The sequence below is a fragment of the Sorex araneus genome, chromosome 10 (assembly GCF_027595985.1).
Source record: "Sorex araneus isolate mSorAra2 chromosome 10, mSorAra2.pri, whole genome shotgun sequence".
NCBI lineage: Eukaryota > Metazoa > Chordata > Mammalia > Eulipotyphla > Soricidae > Sorex > Sorex araneus.
Genome location: NC_073311.1, coordinates 64,072,728 through 64,089,541, shown reverse-complemented (window position 1 = coordinate 64,089,541; position 16,814 = coordinate 64,072,728). Strand labels below are relative to the sequence as shown.

At 46.8% G+C, this 16,814-nt stretch overlaps 2 protein-coding genes across 2 annotated transcripts in view; one reads left to right on the top strand and one right to left on the bottom strand.

Moving 5' to 3' along the window:
• Positions 1-14,400, top strand: part of KRAS (KRAS proto-oncogene, GTPase) — a 30,782-nt gene extending 16,382 nt beyond the window's left edge. Inside the window, exon 5 of the mRNA XM_055118083.1 lies at positions 10,185-14,400. Coding sequence (XP_054974058.1) covers positions 10,185-10,301 — 117 coding nt within the window. The 3' untranslated portion in view covers positions 10,302-14,400. The remainder of the gene's footprint in view (positions 1-10,184) is intronic.
• Positions 14,401-14,651: 251 nt separating this feature from the next.
• On the bottom strand, positions 14,652-15,634 carry ETFRF1 (electron transfer flavoprotein regulatory factor 1). Its single transcript, XM_004611272.2, has 2 exons — positions 15,590-15,634; positions 14,652-15,508 (listed from the first exon to the last, which is right to left on the bottom strand). Exons 1-2 carry the CDS (start codon positions 15,632-15,634, stop codon positions 15,287-15,289), a joined length of 267 nt encoding a protein of 88 aa, XP_004611329.1. The 3' UTR covers positions 14,652-15,286.
• Between the last annotated feature and the right edge of the window lie 1,180 nt (positions 15,635-16,814).

The following is a 16,814-nucleotide window of genomic DNA, read 5'->3' as shown; positions in this document are numbered from 1 at the left end:
ATTCTGTATTCGTGGTATGATTTGAGGCTTTGATTTCTTTCCACGTTCAACGTTTCCGCTCTGTTCAGCACACCTTCCGTTTAGGACTCAAGAACTTGGGCGGTTTCTTCTCTGCTCGCTCTGTAAGCTGGAGGCGGGGCCCGGAGCTCGAGTTCCCTGTTTGACAAGCGCATGGCAGTATTATGTCCCGTACTTTCAAATGAAATTTCGTATTTGAAGAATTTTACTTTGGTTGAATTTTTTAAAGGAAGGGAAATTTCCATTAGAGCACGAAAACAGAAAGCAAATAGCAATTCTCAGTTACTTGCTTCCTCTGTCCTGACAGGAATGAATGCTAGTTGGCCCTGACTGATTCCATCAGCATCTCGTGTAAAATGATTGCTGACGGGGTTGGAGGTGCCCTGTGTCGCCAGGGCCCAGCCCGAGCCTCTCACCCGGGGTCGTCTCCATTTCAGAGGCTCTCTTCTCCGGCAGAGCGTGTCAGTTGGTGTGGCGTAGCCACTTTGCTTGCCGTAAGCGTTTACTGGGACAGAAGCAGCCGGAGCTGTGGTAACAGTGAGGCGTGTCGCCTCAGACGAGGACTGGTCGTGTCTGCTTCCGTGCCAGACCGACTCTGTTTCGGCTTCATCCGCTTCTGTGTTCTGCTGAGCCCTAGAAGCCCGTTTTGTGGAATGTTTCCCTTTTGTAAGTGGAGGAGTCAAGAAAATGGGTGAACAGCTCATCCGGGGCTGAGGTAGCTAATTTCCTGAAACCACGCAAAACCTGCTGCCTCGTTTCTCAGGCTTTTTAGAAGAGGCGTTGAGGACAGCCGGTGTTGAGTCTACGTTTGACAGAGGAAGGAGAAAACCTGAGTCTGGGCCCAGTGTTTCAGAGGCCAGCGGGGTGTAGGCACGGCCAGCGGGCCATTCCCGCTGCCCTCGTGAGTCCACCTCGTAACGCACCCGCTCACAGAGCACTGGGCACGGTCAGCGGGCCGTTCCCGCCTCGCTCGGGAGCCCGACACCTCCTAACACACTCACTGCCACTTCAGGCCCGCGGGTCACACACCTGGAGAGGCGGGGCCAGCAGCCTCGTCCTCCCCCGTCCTGCCATCTGGGCACAGCTGTGTCTGGATGTGGTCACTAGTGGATTCTTGGTGTCTGCCCCGATGCCCTAGGACACCACTGCATTCATAATTCATTAAAACTAATAGAGTCATAAGGTTGGTGGGAAGGTGAATGTTGCATGAACGATTTGGAAATGGATTGATTAAAATTTGATTTGTAGGACTTCTGGGGCTCATCTAAAATACAGGGGGATATAATTGAAAGAAGTCCGTCCTTTCTCAACCGAGCTCTCAGGTCCCCTAATATGTAGAGCCTGAGTTATTGGTATCTGGATGGAATCTTGCTGAGCTCTAATTTAGAAGTTTTAATTTCTGGTCTTTGGTTTCTCTTTACTGCATGGACTTTGATTAGCCTTTTGCCAGTTTTTTCATCTTCTGTTGAACTAAAATTTGGCTTTTGGATTCTCTTGGGAGACTTCAGAGGGCCATTCCAGGTAAAGGTTGTCAAGTGCAGTTTGCAGCGTTGGTGCACTCCTCAGCTCCAGGGTTTGAGGCCCGTTTCCTGCAGTCCTGTGTTGCTCGTCGGCTGTAGCTGGTTTTCGGATGAGGCGACTGTGCATGTTCTTACAGCTTTCAGTGAAAGCACTCAGTTCATGTCTGAGCTGTTGATCTTGAGTATGAGCTTACGATAAAAGCACCAAAAAGCGTCTTATTCAAGTTGACAGGACAGGTACTTCAAACTTGTCTGGATTCGCTGGGGGCTGGGAGGCGTCATCTGTGAGGTCCAGGTAACAGCTGAGTCGGGCGTGGTGAGCACAGGAGTGTCGGTGCTTTCTCTCTTCAGCATCCTCAAAGATGCAGGAGTCACACCCGGCCTCTGGACAGCAGCGGGGAGAGGCCGTGGCCACCTGGCCTGCGGCTGTGGTGCGCGGTTGCTCGGCCCCCTGAGGTCCAGGCACACTTCAGACTTCACGGGCAAACGTCAGTCCTGGTCAGGTCAAACCCAGGCTTCCTGGGCAGGAAGAGGGGGCGTCTCACTCGAGCACGCCCCCAGGTGAGGGTATAGAATGGCCGTGTCCCTTCCTTACTCATTGTGTCCTGCGGGCCGTGTTCCCAGGAGCTGGCCTGCTGCACCGGGCGGGGCTCTGGGCCCCTTGGCCGTGCAGGGCACTGTCGTCAAAGGCTGCGGGGACCCAAACGTGGACTCCGTGGCCATCGGCTCTGGATTTCCAGGTGGAGAGGAGAGTTCTGGAAGGTGGGTGACAGAGCAGCCCCCCCACGCCTGTCTTGCTTTCTGGAGCCACTCGGTGGTTCCTGAGCCCGGTGAAGGTTAGTCGCATGACTTGGAGACGTTTCTGAGTGGGTTTTCCTGTTGCGGGTGTTGATTCCCAGATTCTTGGCCTCCCTGGGAAGACTCGCCTCCATTAAAGGACGCTCTGGTCAGATCTTCCGGCAGCGGACCACAGAAAGGCCTTCCCTGCCGTATTTCTACTTCTGATCGTACCTGAGTTTCTGTCCATGAGAGCAGCATTTTGAGGCACTTTTTTTATGAATTAAAAATAGAGCATTTTCTGAGCCCTGCTGTGCACCCGCATTGAGGGGCTTCAGAAGAGGCTTTCCAGGTGTGGGTATGACATGGGTGTCAGTCTGCCACTCCGTCTACCTCCTGGGAGAACCCCAATTTGGCGACGGGGGGCCCATCACGAGATCTTCTTCCTGGCACCTGGCTACAGCACAGGGCAGCCTCGGCCCTCTGCCCCGCCCTCCTCCGCCTTGAAGCCCCCGGGTACTGCAGTGCAGGGCAGTGCTGGCGCCCGTCTCTGTTGTCCCCTGTCTCTGTGCTCTTCAGAGGCACGGAGTTAGACTTGTCCTTCCGCTCACGTCTGATGGCGAGTCAGCGACTAGCCAGCTGAAGGAAAGAACCTGGAAGAGAAGGAAGAATTCCCTCCCCACAGTGGCCTCCTGCGAATGGGTGGGCCTCACCCAGTGCTGCAGAAGGACGTCTTGTTGCTCCTGTTCTCTCCCGAGGAAGCCCGGGGCTGCATCTGTCTCCTCTTGGGTACTTTGAAGTGGTGTTTCCTGAGGGAATTCGCAAGAGGATAGCAGATAATAAATCACTCGCCCAGGACTAAATATTTGTTCAAAATTAAATCTTGGTGAAAGCATTACGGGCCCCAGGGTGGGGAGGAAAGTTGTGTGCCGCCAGCTGTCTCCGGGACGCAGGGCTCAGTCCACAGGCCCACGTGGTCTCCTCCGAGAGCTGGGCTGCAGGCATTTGCATGTCTCTTGTTGGAAGGAGTTTGGCCTACATTGGCATGTGTGCTTCTGGCTCTACGTAAATGTTTCCAGTTCTTTGCAAGTACATGTGACAACAGAGCGTATTCTCCAGAAACAATGGGTTTAGTCCCAGAGCTAAGTGGGCATTAGACACTTGTTCTGGCTGTACTTTTCCTTTTAAAATAACCCACAACCTTCCGGATTTGAACCAGCTCCGTGCAGTGTGCTTTAAGAGCACACAAGGGTGAGTGGTGTCTGTGAGAAAAAGAAGTGACTGAAATCAGAGACGCTGTGGTGATCTCCCGTGAATGTTGTTAGTGAAACAAACCGCCGCTGCCGGTGTTGCCCCTCAGCCGCTCAGGCTCTCCTGCTCAATTCTCGGTGGTGGGCAGTGATCTCTCAATGGCCGGCTTCCGCTTCTCTGCGTCTCGGGAATGACACTCGCATCGGGCACTGGTGATGGGGTCGTGCACACTTAGAAGCAGCTGCGGGACACTGACTCTGGGACTCGGGTCCAGTCCTCGCGCTGCCGGACGGGGCGGCTCCGATTGCCGCACCGCTGGCCGGGACTCCGCCTGGCCACTTTTTTTTTAAACAGGAGTAGAAGTTTGTATTCCTAAAATACCTGAGCTTTTACCTGGTTTGTTTCATTTACGTAGATTTTAAATTTCTTTTTTAAATCGAAAGATAATCATTGTAAAAGTATCAACTCATCATTTACAATTTACTAAGATACTCATGGGTTCTTTATTAGTGGAATAGAAGCATTTGATACCTGGTGGCAGAATAACGTAAGATGAACATCCCAATACATGATCGATGCAGTCAGTTTGTATTCCTTCACTGAAGCTTGATCCCATAAGTCTTCATTGAAAGTTTACTTTCAGGCTGGACTGCAGAGAGTCTGCTGAGGCAGTTCTTAATATATGTTGGAGATTTATAAAAATGCACGTTCCTGTAGAGTGGGAGGCTTGTTCTCTCCTCAGCTACTGCAGGCAGCGGGCCAGGGGAGGCCCCTGGTGCTGGCGTCCCTGACAGTTTAGAACAGCAGCTCAGACTCACCGCCTGCTCGAGCAGCAGGTGCGGGAGCCTGTCACTGTTGGCCCTGAGAAGGATGCTGCAGGGGTGAAGCACCGCAGTAGCCCAGAGGGAGAGAGTAAGAGAGTAAGTGGAGGTGAAGACCCCGGGGAAGCTCAGTAGCAGACCAGCAGTAAGACAGACCAGCGTCCCCCCCCCCCCAGATGTTTAATTCTTTCCACGTGAATAAACCTGTCTCTCTTTTTATTTGCACAGTCTGTAGAGTCATACTTGCAGACATTTGTTTTCAGCTGTTCCTCCTTTGGCTGTAGGTTTCTTCCCACCCAGGTTTTGGTTTTCTGTTTTTTATTCCCCCTTGGTGTTCCTTTTTTCTCGTTATTTTTGGGGGCCACACTTGGCTGTGCTCAGGGGTCACTCCTGGCAGTGCTGGGTGGGGCCTGGGATTGCCCGCTGCGCTGCTCACACTGGCAGGCAGGCAACTACACACCTTGTCCCCTGTGCACTGCCTGATTCTCTGGCCTGGAAAGGACGCTAAAACATGTGCTGTCTGTGTGGCCATGCATGGTGGTGTCAGCAGGCAGACAGCACAGAGCCGTGTAAATGGATACCGTTCTAAAAATGTATTTCGAGAGCTGTGATGAGAATGCAAAGAGAATCAAAATGCATTGCTGCTCTGTCCATCTCTGTCGAACAGTTCAAGATGGCTTTTTTTTTTTCCCTTTTTGTAGCAGAATAATCAGTCCCTCCATTAGCAGTTTTACTTAAATAGCGTTGCTCATTTTCTAAAGCACTGTTCTCACCAGCTCTGCTGTAGACCCTGGGGCTGGCCGTGCTGTGATCAGAGAAAATTCAAGATTCTACTCTCTCGATCCACCTGTATTCGAGGTGTTCTGTGCTTTTTTTTTTTTTTTTTTTTCTAACCAAGACTGAACATCACCTTGCACTATTTTCCCCCTCCTCAGGCAGGTGGTGTTGGGGAAGAGGGGGGAGGAGTGTAGGATTCAGTGAAACATAATTATTTTCTCTAAGTTCAAGAAATCAAGTTTCAGTTTAGGCTTCTTGGTTATTCCGTAACTAGCCAAGTAAAATTCTTGTATTGGTATGGCAAAAATACTTGTATTTATGTTTTCATATTCTCCCCTGATTTCACATTTAATTTTTAAAAATTCTAATTCCATTACAAAGCAAACTGATTTTAAAGATCAAACCAGGATACAAGCCCATTATTTTAAAACTGCATCTCCTATTTGACTAAGACAATCTGATTCCTGTTTAAAAAAAAAACTCTCAAGTAAAGCTCATCATTTTCAACTTCTGCACATGGCTTTCCCAATCAATCACTATTCCCAATAAAACAGACTTTAAAGAAGTTGTGTTTTACAATGCAGAGAGTGGAGGATGCTTTTTATACATTGGTGAGAGAGATCCGACAATACAGATTGAAAAAAATCTGCAAAGAAGAAAAGACTCCGGGCTGTGTGAAAATTAAAAAATGCATTGTAATGTAATCTGGTAAGTCTGGCATATTGATTTTGGCAGAAAACACAGGGCACCAGAGGTACCAACGTACAGCCGTTGTAGAACTACCCGGGTGTGGGTTCTAATCAAGCATGAACCCTAAGGAACCCCAGGCTTGCTTCCATCCCTGGCGTGTTTATTTTTACTCTAACGTGTACTAACTTCTGAGTGAGGTCTCGACTAGGCTGCATCATCCGGTTTGGGAGAAGAGGTAAGAGTGTGCTGGCGGGCTGGCTCTCCGCCTGCGTTTTTCCAGCACCTTCTTTCACCCCTCTCCGGGTGAACCTTAATTTCTTAGGGTGTTCCGTTCTCACTCTCTCACCCCATCCTCACTCAGGCCTCGGGTCTCATGCCGGGGGGAGAGCTTGTTTGGTTTAGCTGGAACTTCATGGTGCCGCCTGATGAAGATTGTGGGAAGAAGTGACCTGCTCTTATCTCGAAGTCCAGCTCTCGGGCTTTCTGTGGCCTGTGGGACTCGTCTCCAGTGATGTAGGCGTAGCTCTTGAGGCCTTTGGCCGTGCCACTGACAGCTCCTGCTCAGACGTGACTGTCCGCGCGGACGTGAACGCCTTGTCCGTCCCCTCCCGGGCCGTGGCTGCTCCCCTCCTTTCCGGGCTCTGGTGGGCCTTCCCTGAGCCCTGCCCTCCTGCCCCTGCCTGCCTCGCGCCCCCGCGTAAGAACCTCTGTGCTGTTTGACTCGGTGTTAGGGCGTGAGAAGCTGTGTCTCTGCATTGATTCTGCGCTGCTAGGGACGGAACTTGGGCCCTCACGCAAGGCAGGGCGCGTGCTCTCCCGCCAGGCCTCATCCCCCACTCCCTGAACTCTGTTTGTGCGTTTGTTTGTTTGGGGGCTCCACCCAGCAGTGCTTGGGGCTGTGCCTGGCTCTGTGCTCTGGAGTGGCCCCGGGTGCTGCTGACGGGACATACTGCGGTGCCTGGATCCAGCCTCCAGCAGCTGCTGTGTGCCGTGGCGACCCGCCTCACCGCGGCAAGTTCCTGCTGAGATCTGTGACGTTTCCGAGCGTCGCCCTTAGCAGGGTCTTCACTTAGAAGTCGTGGTCAGACGTGATCAGACGCTCCAGTGCAGTTTGAGAGGTGAAGCTTCAAACCACGGTAGCAGTGACCAGGTTTAAGGGACGATTTTCACTTTTTATCTTCAGCTTCTATTTTCTCATTATCTCATTATTTTAAAGTAGAATTATTTAGGGTACAATCAGGTTTAATTTAAAACAAGGGCGGAAGCATATACTATAAATTTTTAATTTGTGTAAACTACTCAGTGATTATGCAGTATGAAATTTAATTGTTGAGCATGATGAATTCTATTTAGTGGATGTGAAGAGCATTTATAATTTTAAAAATATACCTGGAGTAGTAAATAGTCTTCATAATATACATTTTTTTCAAATTTGACAGTGGCAGATATTTACAGATTAGTTTTTCTTAGTTCTAAAATGAATGAGCTCAGCCAAACCTTGCTCCTACTTTTTACCCGCCCAAGCACGGCGCATTTTCATTTACATGTATTTATGACTGAGCCATTTTCCTGGCCGTTACTTTATTGTGAGACAGCGGAGAGGTCAGAGATGCGTGCAGTGTGAGCACGCTGCTGCAGACTGTCCTGCGCCCCGCTTGGCCTGAGGATTCTCAGGTGCATCCTCGCGTCTGCCCCGTCGGGGTTCTCGGCCTCCGCCCAGGGCTCTGAGAAGCAGTCGGGGTGGGCGCGAGCACGGGCAGATGCACGGTGAGGGGAGAGCGGTGGGTGGGGGGGGAGCAGGACCCCGGCCAGACCAGGGCTCCCGCCTTTCTGCGCCTTCGGAGCCCAGGGTCAGTGCCTCTGGGATTCCAGCCCGTCTGGAAGGACCAGGACTGGGTCCGGGGGGCCAGGACGGTTCCTTTCACCACACAGGAGACGGATCTTGAACGTCAGGTTCACACTGCACTCATCTCTGCTTTCTGTACTTTATTAAAATGATTTCAGTGGTTAGGAAAATGGTTCAATCAAAACACAGCAGCAAGTTCCTTTTTTTTTTTTTTTGGTTTCTTACAAGGTTTAAGATGAATTATAGAAGTATTAAAAGTTTGTATAGCTATAAACGACGCTTCTTCACGTTGCCCCTCTGTCCTGGGTGAAGCAAAGGCACATGTTTCTGTTGCCTCAGCGATGACATCAGAAGGTTGTGAGCTTTCCAGCACAGACGGGGCCAGAGGGAATTCACGAAGATTCAGTCAATGATACCAGCTTTCATCCCACTGTTTCTTTTTATTTGAACAAGCCTCTCATTTCTCCTTTGTTTTTTAAGAAGTTGCTGAAAATCAACCAAATGTCACTCAAATGAAATGTTCTGAATTTTATTATTATTTGAAATATTAGTTGTAGAATATCTGTGTGGTGCAGTAAAGGAGAAGGTAATATTACTATAAAATTCGAATATTTTTCAGGACAGTAAAGTTCATGGATGTATGTATGTGACTGTTGAGCAGAGGTGATTAGAAAGCCGGGAAGAAACCTTTCTCATTGTTCAAGTGGCTTGATTTAAACCGCTCGGTTGCTGGTTATTGCTCCTGAGACTCCCTCTAGTGTCCGCCCTTGAAAGCTCCGCTAGGTCCTGGTCTGCTCAGCTGGACGCGGCGTAGGCGGAGGAAGAGGAGCTGGGGCTGTGCGCTGAGCACTTCCGTAGCACTGCAGCACCTCGTTAGAAACAAGTCTGCCGTGAACTACAGAAATACAAGTCATGTAGATGGAAAGTGATAAATAGGAAGGATATCTTAAGCTTTTATTTTGCTTGAAATTTGCTTTTAATGGGACGTGCCGTGATTGGCTTCAGCATGGGTCTTATTTAACAGTATTGCAAGGTTACAATCTGTAGTCACTCCTAATTTTCAAGAGCCATTTTCCATGTTATGCATGGTCAGAGAGCAGAGTTCTGCTGGGGAGTCACCTGCAGCCACCCCTAACTGATGTCAGTGTTCGCTCTGTCACGGTAGATTCGAGCTCGGTGACCAAGTGGGAATTTCTTTCAGTGTAACTGGCTCAAAGTTTTCTGAACCATAACTCTGGTTTTGCGTCAGTTTCTGAACGTTTAATACATTGAATCAGAACCAGGGACTGGGAAATAGATGTGAGTAGGGCACAGGCCTGGCACATGCCGTCCCGGGTTCAGTTCCCAGCACTAGCTGGTCCCTTGAGCATCACCAAGTGCAGCCCTGGAGGCCCCGGCACCACAGAGGGACCAGCTGACCTCGGGCACCGGAGGGCGACCAGCTGGTGCCCAGCCCCTCGGGCCGAGTAGCATCGCATCCTCTGGCCCACGCACTGAAGCACCATCCTGTGGGGCCCTGGTTCCCCAAACCTCCAAAAACCCAGATCAGAACAGGAATAAGTAGAAGAGCCTCCTCTAAACTGGCAAACTATGCCGTATTTTACTCCTTTCTCCTCATAACAGAGGTGTCATATTTTTCTCAAAGTAGAGTGTTTTGTTTGGGGGCGATGCAGATTTATTTTATAAGTGAATTAACCTAATGCCTTAATCTGTAATATCTGAAGACTGGAAGTATATACAGATAGTGTTCACTACTGGTAGTGGTGGAAGGCTGAGCACTAGCGTTTAACAAGGGCTCCAGTACTGTGTCTTTAGAAGGTGGTGGAATCTTACTTTGCTTTTGGACCGCATTCGGCAGTGGTCAGAGCTCACTCCTGGCTCTGGGCTCAGGACTCACTCCCCGCAGGTCTCAGGGTGGGCTCGGTGGTATGGGGTGCCAGAGATTGAACCTGGGTTGGCAGCGTGCAAGGCAAGCATTCTCTCCCTTTACTGCTCCAGCCCCCAAATTTGGTATCTTAAATGACCTCTTAAGTATTCTTAATAACCTTTTATTGTCTGTTATAGTCTTAATCTTTGAATTTTTAAGTAATCTTTTTAAAGTTTTTATAATCTTAAAGCTTCTAATGCCTGGAAGCTCAGGTCATTAAGTGTAGGTAACATAAACATAAACGTATTGGGTTTTGGTGGCTAAGGTATGTTGAAATGGAAAAATCTGAAGAGTAATATTGCGGAAAAATAAGAGATTCCTTGTTATCAATTTTCATTACTTTCTGTTGAAAATATCCATGTTCTTATTAACAAGGTTGAAAAAAAAAATGCCCACAAAGACATTTAAGAATCCTAAAAATCTAATATATATTCTTCACCTGAAGAGAATGTAGTGTCTCGTTTTAGTCAGTTAATGTTTCCATTGATTTTCTGTCTGATTATTTGTGCATCCTTAATCATGATATATTCACATTTTAATATTGTTATGTATTTCAGGGTGTTGATGATGCCTTCTATACATTAGTTCGAGAAATTCGAAAACATAAAGAAAAGATGAGCAAAGATGGTAAAAAGAAGAAAAAGAAGTCAAAGACAAAGTGTATAATTATGTAAATACAATTTGTACTTTTTTCTTAAGGCATACTTAAGTAAAAGTGGTAATTTTTGTACATTACACTAAATTATTAGCATTTGTTTAGCATTACCTAATTTTCTTTCTGCTCCATCCAAACTGTTAGCTTTTATCTTGAATGCTTATTTTAAAATGACAGTGGAAACTTTTTCCTCTAAGTGCCAGTATTCCCTGAGTTTTGGTTTTTGAACTAGCAATGCCTGTGAAGAGGAAACTGAATACCTGAGATTTTTGTCTTGGGGTTTTTGGTGCATGCAGTTGATTACTTCCTATTATTCTTACCAATTGTGAACTTTGGTGTGAAAGAAATTAATGAAGCTTTCAATCATCCCTACTCTGTCTTTTATGTAGTCCCTTAAATGGATGGGTAACCAACTACCATTTCAGTTGCGATTTCCTGATACACCAGGGAACATGAATTTCTAGGCTCCCTGTCGACCCGCTTGGAGGCTTCATTCCTGTGATTTCACTCACCCTAATGGTTGTCAAGTTACGTTGTTCGCAAAGGTTTGCTCCCTCTTTCCACTGCTACTTGTCATGGCCATGCTCCTAAAATATATTTTTTCTATAAAAAGGGTGAAAAAAATGGAAAAAAATACAAGGCAGTGGAAATGCTGAGGGCCGTTTCCTTTCCACGCCGCCTTGGCCTGTTAGGGTAGACCCCGCGTGAAAGAGGCTCACGGCAGCCACTGGGGGCTGCATTTGCCTGCTACGAAATTCCTGTAATCATTGAGAAAACACGGATAGAAAGAATCTCATAGTGATTGCGTAGAGATAGAGTCTCCCTGTGTCAGGTTACTCTGTTGGAGCCCAACTTTGAGATCTTGAACTTGTCTCTGGAAATGGTCTGGATGCTGACGGTGTTGTGGGAAGATGGTTTGGGCCAGTCAGCTTCGTAAGGATAGGGCCGCGTCATGGCGGGCCGGGCTCCTGGGACCATCAGAGCGTGCCTGGGCCCTTGTCTCCCCACGTGGTCTTGAGTCGGTGAGTCAGAAATGGGGAGGGGGGGCGGCCTGGGCCTCCAGTGAGACACTCTCACCAGCTGTCCTGCGAACAGATGAGGACGGAGGAATACCTCTTTTGCTTCAGGCAAGCCACCTTCAAAATAATTTTTTAAATGGATTATCAGGTGGTGGGTGCCAAGATTTAAAGAATACTTTGGACAACGAAGCAAGAACACTTCCAAGTTTCTAGTGTTGGCTATTTCCTTAACACTGGCTTAAGTCACAGTTCATAAATACTTTATAAGTCTGAACCATTTTTAAGATTAATGCTTAAGAAATAGATAATAAAGGTTCCTTCAATGTGACTGAACATTACTGACTCTGAAATCTGTGGCATGAGATGGTCCGTTGCGGGGCCACATGACCGGGTTGGAAGGAAAGTGGCCTGGGTTCCAGTCCTGCGTCTCCCAGCTGCGGTTCCGGACAGATCCTTCCTATCCATTGCCTTGTGGCCCGGGAAGTCATCTCAAAGGCTGAGTAGCTTTACACTCTGATTTGCATTCAGTTTACATAGATACACCTATTCCTCAATCTCGGCACAATCTCTAACGTTTTACCTGTCTTCTCACCTGCAGTGCAAATACTGAGCAAAATTGTAGTTTGATTAAATGTCCGTTCCCCGTGTCGCCCAGCCTGTCTGCCCGCTCTGCCCGTGTCTTGTTGCTTTTTCTCTGAATACTTCCCTAACCTCAAGATTCATTGCTGCTTCGGGTGTCTCCGCGGAGGCTTCCCGTCAGGCTGCATCAGCGTGCCCCACGCCCTCCTCAGGCGCAAGCGAATCAGCACCCCCCGTGGGCCTGGCCCGAGCAGCTCCTGTACAGGGGGTGGCTGGAGCAATAGCATCTTCATCCTTTGAACGTCATCTCTTTGCTGGATCGTCCCTTTGTGACTAGGACTTTTCGAACCTGCTCTGAGTAGACGGCACCCTGTCCAGCGGGAGGAGGACTGAGTAAAGGCAGCCGAGAGGGTTCCTTGTACGGTGTGGAGTGTGCAGTGAGGTTAGCCTTGGTAGAGTGATACATTCCACTGCTCATTACCTTCTTACAGTGAAAAGGAGTTTGAAATTTGAGCCTCAAGATTTTTGGCAGAATTCATTTATTCAGCCGAGATCTGAGTGCCTGGTGGTTGCTGGCACTGCACTTGGCCGTGGGGGTATTACGGTACCCCCAAACAGGGGGATGTGGTTCCTTGATTGGTTACAGAATGTCTGAGTGTCTTGTTGAAATGTCTGGCACATGACCCAGAGATACCACTATGCATAATTTAGGCTTTCAGAGCATGAATTTGGTCTTTTTTTCTAGTTCTAAAGTAATTGTCTTGCTGATTCCAATGTAATTGTTTAATCAAACTACTTTATATAAATTACTTTATTGTTTAAAAGGAATAAACTTGATTATATCGTTTTTCATTTGGCATAACTGTGATTTTATTGGGGCAATTATAAGTTGTATTAATATTAAAATTCCCAAGTGTGAAATACTCTAGTTGGTCTCTTTTTCTAAGTAATTAAACGAGACTTTTAAAATTAAATGTTGAATTCTAAAATAGTTTCATCTGGGTATGACTAAACAAGGTGCCTGAGCTAATTCATAGAAGGCTTGTTTCATCTCAGTCTGATTTCTGAAATGAAATAACTAAACCACCGCTTGAGGGAACGTTCTCGAGGGCAGGGTGTTAAGACTATAGTTAAACAGTACCTCCTCTTGTTTCTACACGAGAGAAAGCTATGCCACACTTCAGGAATTGCAGTGCATAGTTGGGGGCCGGGGGCTTAGGACTCTTGAATTTTTGATGTAGCTGGGTAACTTTTTTTTAAACAGTAGTAGTCCTTTATTATGTGAATCCTGAATGGTCTGACAAAAGGTTTGTTTATACAGAGATTTTTGAATGAGAGAGATAATCCTAGAAGTAACATGTTACCTAATTATTACAGCCTTAAAGATAAAAATCCTGTTGAAGTTTTAAAAAAATATTACTAAATTCCAGTCTTCAACATTAATGTTTATGGAAGAATGGAGCAGGCATGTGTCGTCTGAGTGAGTGTTCCCAGTTAGGAATTCCGGACTCTGTTTTAACTGAGTCACACTGCACAGGAGTTGAGAACTGAACTTTTCTTGGCCATCACACCTTGGCCACCTTTGCACAATTTTGTTCTAATACACATAGGGCTGTTATGAGGGATGTTAAGTTGCAATTTGCATTAAGTTCATCTCATTGTATTTCATGGTGGTTTTTTTTTTCCTCCTAACCATTTCCCGCGAATAATACCGGTTATTTTATTGTTGGCAACTGACACTGTCATTTTCATTTGTCAAATGCAATAATTTATTATATAGTGAATTCTAAAAGAATCCATAAGTTACGTTAAAGCTAAATTCCTGTTTATTAGTAAGTTCCTTAATACTGGGCAGCGTGAAATCTGCATTGAGAAACTGAGCAGCATACAATCGGTGGCTGTAAATTCCTTCAGAAAATGAAAATTCTTTCTTAAAGGTCTGTTCATCAGTCCTGAAGAAGTCATAAGCTAGGTGAACAGTTTTTAGTTTCCCATTTTCCAGTGCCAGTTTGGCAAATTCAAATGAATCTAGAGAAATTTATTGCCTGCCCAAATGTCACTTAAGGGGACGGTGCCCCTGTCAAGCTAAATGGGTTATGTAATGTTTTATCCAAAAGTTTCCAATTCCACTGTCTTGTGTTTTCATGTTGAAAATACTTTTGCATTTTTCCTTTGAGTGCCAATTTCTTACTAGTACTCTTTCTTACTGTCACATGTTTACCTGGAATGTATTTTAACTATTTTTGTACAGTGTGAACTGAAACATGCACATTTTGTACATTGTGCTTCTTTGTGGGACATATGCAGTGTGATCCAGTTGTTTCCCATCTTTGGTTGCGCTGACCTAGGAATGTTGGTCACATGAAACATTAAATTAAGAAATGACCACTCTTTTAATTCAAATTAACTTTTAAATGTTCATAGGAGTATGTGCTGTGAAGTGATCTGAAATCTGTAATATTTTTGTCATGAACTGTACTGCTCCTAATTACTGTAATGTAATAAAACAGTTCCGATGACTGTGGAGTGTGTGTTTCCTGCTGGGAATGTGGACTCCGCCCGTGGCTGGTGCAGAATGGTTTTCGAGCCAGGCGCACGAGCAGCTTCAGGAAATCTCTTGTGAAACTTGTTCCAACTCCAAAGTTAGAAATACGCTAAATTTATGAGAGGTGCCGGCCGGGAATATCTGAAAAGGTGTGTCAGCTTGGACTTACTGCCTTTAACTCACTTCAGAGTAGATGCGAAAAAGATCTGATTTCATGACAAAAGAGAAGAACATCATTACTTTTTATTGTGGGAGGTAATTCACAGTGGGTCCTTTGTTTCAAGGCCCAAAGGGAGCCGGCAGCAGAAGTGGCTGTGGAATAAGCACGTCTGTGATGTCAGGTCATTTCAAGATGAGAACAGTACTTGATACGTACTGTCTCTGTGACTCTGCTTTAATCACTGCAGGTGTTACTTGCTTTGTAGGGAACCGTGGATGTCCTAAAGTGCCACTGGGGGTTAAACAAACAAACAAAAAAAAAACCCTTGGAGTAGTGGGTACCCTTCAAAACCTCAAAGGAATCAATTTCCAGGGCGTCACTTTGCTATGTTAAATGTGCATGAGCAGATTAGAGAAGTGCACTGAGATAAGCTTATTCAGTCTAAAGGCTTTTTCAAGGACATTGTATTTTCCTGCACAACTGGGTGTTCATTAGTTGACGATTGCTGACTGGCAGCAATGTAGTGCGTGACACTTTGCCCACGTCAAGAGGGAGGCTGCAGGGCAGCGGAGCACTGAGCATGTGCAGGGGCAAGCCCTGCCCAGTGGTAAGGCAGCTCGGGTGGGTTGGGCACATCACTATTTTCTAACTGTTGGTTTACATGAATAGCCACGCTGATTTTCAAGCGATAGTACAAGTGATCAGTTACTTTTGTTATCATCTGAATAATAGCGTTGTCTCATAGCTCTGTATTTCCTAAGGAAGTATAAGGCTTCTAGCTCTTTCATCACAAATTCACCCCGTCGGATAAGTTCTTTGATCTTCTCTGGGTCCTTCACGTCTTTGTTTTTAAGAAAAACATTCTTCAGACGCCTTTTGAAATAGTCAGCACCTTTGGGATATTCTCGTCCAAGATACAGCAGCTTAAAAAGAAAGATGAAATATTTTCTACACAGTCCTTGCTGTAGAGTAACATTGATACAATGGGTAACGTAATTACTTACATTTTTATAAAGGTTCAGAACTTCTCCTCTTAAAGAATTGGCCATTTTCACATATCATTGAAAGTATCCCCTTCCATATATTGTATACCTGAAGGAAAAGAATTTGCAAGTAACTGCACTGTCGTCTTTAAAGGAGGAAAGATGACTTTACACGTTGGGACAATAGTAACTTGTCCTGTTTTTGGAATACTTCTGTGTTCTGGACACTGGGTTATGAAGGTGTCAGGTAAGAGACGTGTTTGCACAGAACCAAGATCTGTCATAAAACGCAAACAAGGTGTTAGGAATTGTGCAGGTCCTGTGAAGGAAGCGGGAAAGGAGAGAAAATGGGCCTGCATGACACGTAGACAGACGTGTCGGGTACGTCCCCTTCACACTGGAGTGCAGGAGAGCACGAGGACAGCTGAAGCCCAGCTACATCATGGACAGACGGACTGCTCAGGACCGGTTTCCTTCCTGTGGAAGAGTGGGCGCAGGGAGGTGAGCAGCCCCTGGACATCAGCCTGAGGCCACGTGCTGAGAAAGGCAAGGCCGGGTGCAGAGAGACTGGCTCCTGGAGGAAGGGGAAACACTTCTCCAGTTCCCAAGGGTCAGATGGCTAACAAGCTACATAAGAGCAGCCCTTCACTCAACTCCCAGTTTCTCAACGCCCTAAAGAAATGGTTTTATTTGGGGGTGTGCTGGGGCGGGGGCACACCTGGCTGTCCTCTCCTACTCAAGGCAGGAGGGTGCTCCTGGCTGTGCTAGGGGGCCAAGTGGGTGTCGATAGACCTTGGGGCCCCTTCAGTGTATCCCACATGTCCCACAGCTGCAAAAAACTTTGTACTTTGCTCCTCAATTTTAAGTGAAATTGTTAAACTATTGCCTTCCTACAGAAAAGCTGTAAAAAATACCTTTTTTAAATGAACCTTTGGAGAATGTTGCTTCCTATTTTGTATCTAAAACACTTCAGTCTCATGGCAGCTAAACTGTGAGTGTCCAGACTTGCAGCTCCTCGCCCCTCCCCACCCTTCCCATTCGGCCACTCGGCCCGGAGATCCAGAGACCCAACCCAGGCCACAGCGCTTAGTATTCAGGTCCCTAGATCCCCCGGAATCACTCTTCAGGATTCCCTTGGTTTTCAGGAAGTGGACGCGTGGCCAAGGTTGCAGGTCAGTTATTTCTCGTTTTGAAAATCTGAACTGCTGGCCGCATTTGGGGTGTTATTTGGACAGCAGTATCGGAC

Coding starts and splice junctions, on each gene's coding strand:
- ETFRF1 (XM_004611272.2), bottom strand. CDS start 15,634: ATGGCCAATTCTTTAAGAGGAGAAGTTCTGAACCTTTATAAAAAT. Junction 15,509..15,589: donor TTCTGAACCTTTATAAAAAT/GTAAGTAATTAC, acceptor TTTCTTTTTAAG/CTGCTGTATCTTGGACGAGA.